This window comes from Rosa rugosa, chromosome 1 (assembly GCF_958449725.1).
Source record: "Rosa rugosa chromosome 1, drRosRugo1.1, whole genome shotgun sequence".
Classification (NCBI taxonomy): domain Eukaryota; kingdom Viridiplantae; phylum Streptophyta; class Magnoliopsida; order Rosales; family Rosaceae; genus Rosa; species Rosa rugosa.
In genome coordinates this window covers 46,361,302-46,369,234 of record NC_084820.1, presented here as the reverse complement: position 1 = coordinate 46,369,234, position 7,933 = coordinate 46,361,302, and the positions used below count along the sequence as shown (strand labels likewise).

Here is a 7,933-nt window from a genome sequence, read left to right as displayed (position 1 = left end):
GACATTCATCGACTGCTGGTGGTTTTCTTGGGCTGATTGGGTCACGTCGGCCAGCTGCTCCCAAGTCTGCCACGAATCTTGTTGGGCTGATTGGAAAAGTTCATCCATCCTCTTCTGCTGCGCCGCCAGGACCTTTTTCAAATTCGCATAATACGAAGCAGTGTTCTGTTGAAAGATAGCAAGTCGCTCCACTATGCTCGCATTCTCTGGAATGGGAATGAACACATAACCTTCTATCGTCGCCATGACTTCAGGAATTTCTTTTGGTAAAGATTTTCCTCTGGCATCCCAATGATGGTGAACACAAAAAGACTCTGATGTAGTCCCACTGGGCGTGCCAAAATGTTTGTTTTAAAGCCCGGTGGTTGAATGTGCTTCAAGAGAAAAGACTCTGATGTTGTCCCACTGGGCGTGCCAAAATGTTTGGCTCCAATTTTGCTGCAGCTGGTCAACAGTCTCTTTTCTGCGCGGGCGTGCCAGCACCGTTCGGGTGCGGTCGTCGGGGGTGTCCCTTGACCTGACTTCTTTCAAGCGATTGTAGACGAGGAGAGCACCAACCTCGTCGCGGGATTCTTTGTGCCTCGTGGCGAGGACTTTTGCTGAGCTTTCTTCTTGTTAACACAATCGATACTCAATATTGTAGATCGAGCAGAGCGACATCACCGGGAAGTATTGAGATCTTGCTAAAGCGTGACTTTAGCTTGGCTGGGTTGCTAGGGCATTACCCTTGCTTGGCTGGTTCTGTAACCGTTGTGGTCGCGGCACTACCGTCGGCTCCCGAGGAGACTAGGACCGAAGCACGTTGACAGAGGGTTTGGTGGCACTGAAAGTCGGCTTCTGAGAAGACTAGGACTGAGAGTGAGATCACCGCTAAGAGAAAGAGAAGGAGAGGGAGATGAGTTGCTCTTAGAGAGGTTTGCTCTAGAGAGAACTTAGATCATCTTAGAGATGTTGTTGTTGTGTTGTGAATGTGTGTTTTAGAATGAGAAGAGAATGTGTTTATATAGGGAAGAAAAAGAAGAGTGAAATGATGAGTGGAAGAAAAATAATGAAAGTGGAATATGAAAGTGATTTGTAAAATATGGAAAAGATAGAGAAATGATGAAATGAAAGCAAGGCATGAAGGTGCAACAACATGGAAGTGATGATGATCTATTAAAGAGATTGTCTTGAAAAATATATCCAAGGAAAAGAAGAAAAGCATCTAGCTTTCTTCATGTGGGTAGGAAACATGAACATGTGAATATTGAGCTGGTTTTAGGTCAGTTTCTGCCCCTTTATTCCTTCAATTATTTCTCCAACAAGCATTCCGAATTTCACTATGACCTCTTCATAAAAAATGTTCCATTATGAGTGTAGATCACCCTGGCAAAATTTCAGAATTTTTGGTATAGTGGTTGGGCCGAAAACGCTGCTGGACCTCTTACAGGTCCAGTTTTCCAGTTTTGCTTCTGCAAAAGATTGGACTGATTGTTTGAAGGCCTTCCACTCAAAAACATCTCTGGCACTCTTCATAAGAAATGATCCTTGGGCTGTCTAGAATGGATCTGGAAAGTTTCAGCACATTTCGATTTCATTTGGTTAGTCTGCCACCCCTCCTTCATTGTCTAGCTCGGTTTTTTCCTAGCCGAAGTAGGAAAATATGCTAAAGTTGACTTGTCATACTTCCATAGTAGACTTTATTTAGCCTCTAAATATATATTTCGAGCTTGTCGACAATATATAGCTTGAGCCACTGACATTGGCTCAATTTCTCCAAGACACGCCTTGTCAGGCCAAAATGTTCATTTTGGGTCCAAACAGGTGGTCAGAGGGAGGAAGCGTTTTGATATAATCTCTGACAGTTTAACACGGATTGATCTCTGGACCTAAGAAATTTTTAAAAAACGTGTGATTTTGATAAAAAAGAAAATTAACCGCCTCTTGTACCTCACCTCAAATCCGAATTTGGGAGTTCGGCTAAGTATTTATTTATTTTTATTATTTTCAGCTTCGCAATTGTGTGAAATAAGTGAGGGGTAAAATGGTAATTTTGGATCAAATTGTGTGAAATTTGAATGTTTGGGGTGTTATCTCTTAAAATTGAAATAACAGGGACTGAACTGTCGACGCACCAAAAGTTAAAGGGGGGACCAGTAATTTTCCCAAAACAAAATTAACCGCCTCTTGTACCTCACCTCAAATCCGAATTTGGGAGTTCGGCTAAGTATTTATTTATTTTTATTATTTTCAGCTTCGCAATCCCACTCCCAAAGGACCCAAAATGCCAAAGTGAATACGAAACTCACTTAAAAAAAAAAAAAAAAGGATAGTGGTATAATAACTTCCACGTGGTACCAAAGTTATGAAGCCACGTAAACCGAGCGCAAATCGAGTGACGCTCCCGAATCTCAGTTTCATATAACAGCCACCGGCGGGCGGCGAAGCCAACCATCATCAGTTTCAATGGCGCTTCTGGTTCCTGGTGGGTTCGTACGAGTAAGGCCTCTTCGCTTGTCTCAGCCAGCGCACGTTAGACGAAAGCTCACTACTTTTGCTACTGTATCCTCAACCCGAGGAGATTCAGTGGACTGGGTTGAAGCAACTTCAAGCTTCTTTGAAGATGACACGAGGCCCATCATGTTATTTGACGGTACGTAAACCGGATCATTTTAGCACATGATCTCTTTCTCATGCTATCTTGCGCTTGGTGTTAAAGTAACCTCTTTCTTCATTTTGTGTAATGAGTGAACATGGTTGGCGAAATATGATTTTTTTTTTTTTTTTTTTTTTACAGGTGTTTGCAACTTGTGTAATGGAGGTGTAAAGTTCGTGCGTGATAATGATCGAAATAGGTTGGATTCTTCTCTTTCTTGTGACTTAACTAGATTCTGATAATGATGATTCTTAAGTTAAAAATTTGGGAATTGATGATGCTTCTGTTGGATAGTTTTTTATGGTTTCGTTTGTGTAAGAAATATAGTAAGCTTGTCTATAATTTTTGGGAGTTTGAATTATGTGGTAGAATATGAGGTTTAAGTTTTCACGTCGTCACATTTATATTTGGTTACTGACTACTAACAGGAGAATGAGATTTGAAGCTCTCCAGAGTGAAGCAGGGAGGAAGCTGCTACGAAGATCGGGAAGAGCTCCTGATGATATATCTAGTGTTGTGCTGGTTGAACAGGATAGGTATATACAATGATTAAGCTTTAACCATAACAATAACTTATGTGTTAGTCAACAGCAATTGTGAATAAGCTTTAAGCACAGCAGCATAAATTGAGTTGCATTGTGGAGCTTTCTGATGAAAGGCAGAATCATTCATTTATTTTTTTCTTTCTTTTTTTCCTTGAAGAAGGCAAAGAAGAAAATGATCTTTTCTTAAATTATTTTTTGGTAAAATACTTTCTGAATTTGATGATTCCAAAACCGATAACAGTTTTAATATATCATGACCTTTCTGAATTTGTAAAATAATTATATGAATAATATTGAAAGATGACAAAGGTGGATTTCAGATCATTCATCAAGTCAGAAGCTGTTGTGAAGATAATGGAACATATAGACTTACCCTTCCCCCAGCTAGCATTCTTCGTACAGTTTGTACCTCTGTAAGTCCTTCCTCTTTGTTGTGTTTTTCGATCTTATGCACACACACACATTTTTTTTCTTTCTTCTTCTTAGATTAGAAACTGATGGGAGAAGCTATACTGTCTGGATGGTTGCAGCTTCATACGGGATTTTGTATATGACAATGTTGCAAACAATCGTTACACAATTTTTGGTCGCTCAGAGTCGTGTGAGATATAGAAATTATAATACTTGATCCTTCTTACTGAAGGTATGTATATTGGCAAGTGGAGATCTAAAATATCTGATGACTCCTAATCTTGTAACTTACATTTTGCTTGCATTGAAATAAAACAAAATTCCTATAGTTATCTAATGAAGTTTCTCAAGTTGATTGATATAAAATTCGGATATAATAAGTCTTCCAGAAGTACAGTTTTCATATGAATTAGGAGGGTAAAGTCATCTTCGACAACAATGCTTGCATTGTTTTTTCCAAATGCAGAAAAATTCTGAGACAGAAATTACAGAACTTGTCTACATTGCTATCTTCACTTAGAAAATAGCAATTGCCTTTATCTACTCCTTATCCTAGAAGATTCCTGCTGTCTTTGCTAATAGTCTTTCGTTCCATGCTAAAATCACATAGTTGGTCCTGGTTTTGCATGCAAACCCACAAGTATGTTTCAAGTATTTCATGTCTATTGGGGTCATACCATATAGGTACATGTGTCTTTCTCACTGCCCTGTTTACCATCTTGAAGTTTAGGGTAAAACTCGAATTATGCTCATTAAAAAATAAAAAAAATTTAATCAATCAAATACTATTATCAATGAAAGTGCCATAATTTACTAATTTGATTTCTCACGTATCATATGATGAGTGTAAGCCGTCATCTCCTCAAAGATACAATAATGTTGTAAAAGTTGTTAAAGATGAGAAAGAATGAATAGTTCTTCATTAATAACTGAGAGTATATGCGTGTGGTATAAATTTATGATTCCACACACATATGCATGATACCAATTGCAGATTTCAATTAAGTCATACACCAATGACAACAAGCTAATTGCAGAATTTGAATAAGAAATACTGAAATAACGTTTGAGTCATAAAACTTCAATGCAAGTGATGTTTCAAGTATTCTAATTTCCTATATCTGATGGAGCCATATGAACTCCAGTATACCATGCCAAAGCATATTCAAATTTTGTAGTAGCTTCTAGTTCTCTGGTTTTCGAGATGTATGCAAATCATATACATACATTTACATCCGAATATTGACAGGTATACAATCATAAATCAGCAATAAGTTCACTTTAGATATATGTGTGTGTGTTTCATGTGTTTGTTTGACATTCCTGATATAAGGAAGTATAGTTTGCGGTGTTTCTTTTTTCTCTTTTCGGGTGTTGTTATAGTTTGTGGTGCTATACCTGCAATTCTTGAGGAACTAGCAGGTGAACTCTCAAGAATGTCTCGATTTCTTGAAATCAAGGCAGATTTTTCATTGGTGGTACACCGTATAGCTTGCCAAAGGCATATGTATATCTGCAAAAGTAAAAGAAAGAAAGAAGATCTATCAGAGAATTGAGGGTGGTTACTTTTCAGTTTGTATTCTTCAATAAATTGTAAAAAAGAAATGAAGAAACAAAAAAGATACTTACCCAAGAACTAAGATAATAGTAGCAGTGATTCCTAGAACATATTGATACCACTTGTGCCTAGATTTAAGTTTGCCATTGTAGGAACTTGGAATGTACTTGCGGCTTACATATCCAAATTGAGGGCGAACAAGAAGAACAAAGCCAAAGAAAAATCCGGCGAGGAATCCTCCTACATGAGCTGAACTGTCCACCTTAGGTAGAAAACCTAATGCCAAATTCACGGCAATGACGCTGACGAGTATGAGGAGCGCTATGCACTGAGTAGGAAAGTTAGATCTAAGATACGTCCATCATGGATATGTTCTAAGATTATAACGATATGTTCTAAGATTATAACTAATTTTGATCATGCACTTATATTTTCCTATGCCGATATTGTGGTTGTGAGGAAACTATGTTGCTATGTGGTTTACGTTCAAGTATTTTGGGGTTAGGGTTTAGTATGCCTGAAATAACATAGTTTTGGACATGAGCACAATATTCACATAAAATGCTAGCAGTGGATCTTTTTTAGCTAACTAGCTGAGAGTCACTGAAAACAAGAGAAAGAGGAAAAACAAAGGTTACCTTCTTTGTATAGATTGTCCAGTTTGTAAAAAGCTCTGATAGCATGGCTCCCAACAATCCAAAAAGTGCCCCAGATGCGCCAACTGATACGCTAGATTCTTTTCCATGATTTGTAGATGCTAAGCTTCCAGCTAATCCAGAAAGTACGTAGAGGGGTCCTATTCTGACTGCCAAAATGCAAACAGTTGAGAACAGTTATTGTGCATTGATCATGTTAAAACTGAGTTGACAGACTTTTTTTGAATCTAAGCTCTTACTGAAACCGAATTCCTGCTCAAGCCGGATTCCTATGAATAGTAGGCTTAACATGTTAACAACCAGATGAATAACTCCAGCATGAAGCCACATGCAAGACAAGAGGCGCCATCCTTCTCCGTCGTCCACCACTAAGTTCTTTTCAAGGGCACCTAGCTTTTGCAGACTGCAAGAGTAGCAATTGGATTAAGTTTGGATGTTTTCAGTGTGACACTGATTTTGCAAAAGACTGTAGCTAATGAATAGAAATGAATTTTGCAGCTCAGTAGAACACCCCGACCCATTGTCTGTGTGACTCGTGGTTAAAAGGGTGATGTCCCCTGCACTATGGGGGTATAATGGTTCATGGGCAAAGTAAAAGGTCGTCTATTTTATCTTAGAGTTCTACAGGATTGCATACCTAAAAGTGTATCAATGTACAGAGTAGAACAGAATGTTTGAATGAATGGCAAGAAGATGGTTGTGGCTCAGAATCTGATTGGTGCCAATTTCCCTTCCACTTACAATAAACTCCATTTGCAAGTCTTTCAAGTTAAGCCCTTTTTAGTTGTAACTAATTCAGAAGTTAGTAAAGGGTATGAATTTAATGGGTAGGATTAGAACTGGTCATAGTTTGAATCTTCCAAGGTAACCTAGAAAGTAAAAGGACAAATTGGCATTTTTTTATTCAATTTTTGTTTTTGTTTTCTTTTTTTTCCTAACAGTTGATTATATCCTCAAAACTACCAATCGAACGAACTTTTGAAATCCCCTTTTGACATAAAATTACATTACAGTAAAGAAAAAAGAACCGGAAAATAAAAATCTTCAGGGAGAGAGGAGTTGTTACGTGAGTGCAGAAGGACCAAGGAGGATGTTTTCTTTGAAGGGTTGGAAAGAGAACCTCTTCAAGAAAGGCAAAATGCACCGAGGATGATTCTCTTGAGACGGGCAGTCGTTGATGTACATGGTGATGATGAACATGATGAGATTGGCCGAAAATATGACTGGCACGAGCCACGGAAACCATGGCTTCTCTGGTGGGGGGCAAATTTGTGGCGGAGGTGGTCGACTCCTGTGCCGCCTCTTCTCTTGCCCCCTTTCTGGCCCCTTTTCGACGTCGGAGTACGGCATTCCCTTCCCCATCTCGGCCACGGGGATTGAGGAAGAGGTACACACTGCACCGACAAGATGCTAATGTGCACCAGGTTGTAAGGGAGGGAGATAGGTGTCCTTGGGTGGCAAGGAACGAATTTTTCTGGGTTCGGGCGGTTAAGTTGGGTACTTTACCTGATAATAGATGTGAGGAAATTACTTGATGATCCTTGAAAGTAAACAAACATGGTACCAAATTATTAAAATTAAAAAAAAATTATTAAAATTACTAGCAACTGAAAAAGGTTTCAGTTTAGTTACATAAGTTTGGATTTGTTTCATTTACAGTGGGACAAGGCCGTGTGCCACACTTGATTGCTCAAAATAGAATCTAAGTTTATTAATTCTTACAGTGGGACAAGGCCGTGTGCCTCGTGGTGAGGACTTTGCTGAAGTTTCTTATTGATCACAAGTCGATACTCAATATTGCAGATTGAGCAGAGCGAAATCACCGGGAAGTATTGAGATCTTGCTAAAGCGTGACTTTAGCTTGGCTGGGTTGCTAGGGCGTTACCCTTGCTTGGCTGGTTCTGTAACCGTTGTGGTCGCGGCACTACCGTCGACTCCCGAGGAGACTAGGACCGAAGCACGTTGACAGAGGGTTTGGTGGCACTGAAAGTCGGCTTCTGAGAATACTAGGACTAGGAGTGTGATCACCGATAAGAGAAAGAGAAGGAGAGGAGTTGCTCTTAGAGAGGTTGCTCTAGAGAGAACTTAGATCATCTTAGAGATGTTTTGATGAATTGTGTTCTTGTTT

General features: G+C 39.2%; 2 protein-coding genes across 5 annotated transcripts; one reads left to right on the top strand and one right to left on the bottom strand.

Moving 5' to 3' along the window:
• Window positions 1-2,341: 2,341 nt before the first annotated feature.
• LOC133725123 (DCC family protein At1g52590, chloroplastic) lies at window positions 2,342-3,928 on the top strand. The gene is made up of 5 exons (XM_062152251.1): window positions 2,342-2,632; window positions 2,777-2,834; window positions 3,064-3,171; window positions 3,501-3,593; window positions 3,711-3,928. Exons 1-5 carry the CDS (start codon window positions 2,446-2,448, stop codon window positions 3,790-3,792), a joined length of 528 nt encoding a protein of 175 aa, XP_062008235.1. The 5' UTR covers window positions 2,342-2,445; the 3' UTR covers window positions 3,793-3,928.
• A 107-nt stretch (window positions 3,929-4,035) lies between these two features.
• Window positions 4,036-7,292, bottom strand: LOC133725122 (RHOMBOID-like protein 5). 4 transcript variants are annotated; one of them, XR_009854266.1, is made up of 6 exons: window positions 6,872-7,291; window positions 6,045-6,208; window positions 5,788-5,954; window positions 5,221-5,477; window positions 4,990-5,104; window positions 4,036-4,298 (listed from the first exon to the last, which is right to left on the bottom strand). XR_009854266.1 is itself a non-coding variant. In XM_062152250.1 (5 exons), exons 1-5 carry the CDS (start codon window positions 7,165-7,167, stop codon window positions 5,047-5,049), a joined length of 888 nt encoding a protein of 295 aa, XP_062008234.1. In that variant the 5' UTR covers window positions 7,168-7,292; the 3' UTR covers window positions 4,620-5,046. The 4 variants fall into 4 exon arrangements, 2 of the variants coding, with proteins under 2 accessions (XP_062008234.1, XP_062008233.1); XR_009854267.1 differs by having other exon boundaries at window positions 4,076-4,309; XM_062152250.1 differs by lacking the exon at window positions 4,036-4,298 and having other exon boundaries at window positions 4,620-5,104; window positions 6,926-7,292.
• Window positions 7,293-7,933: the final 641 nt, after the last annotated feature.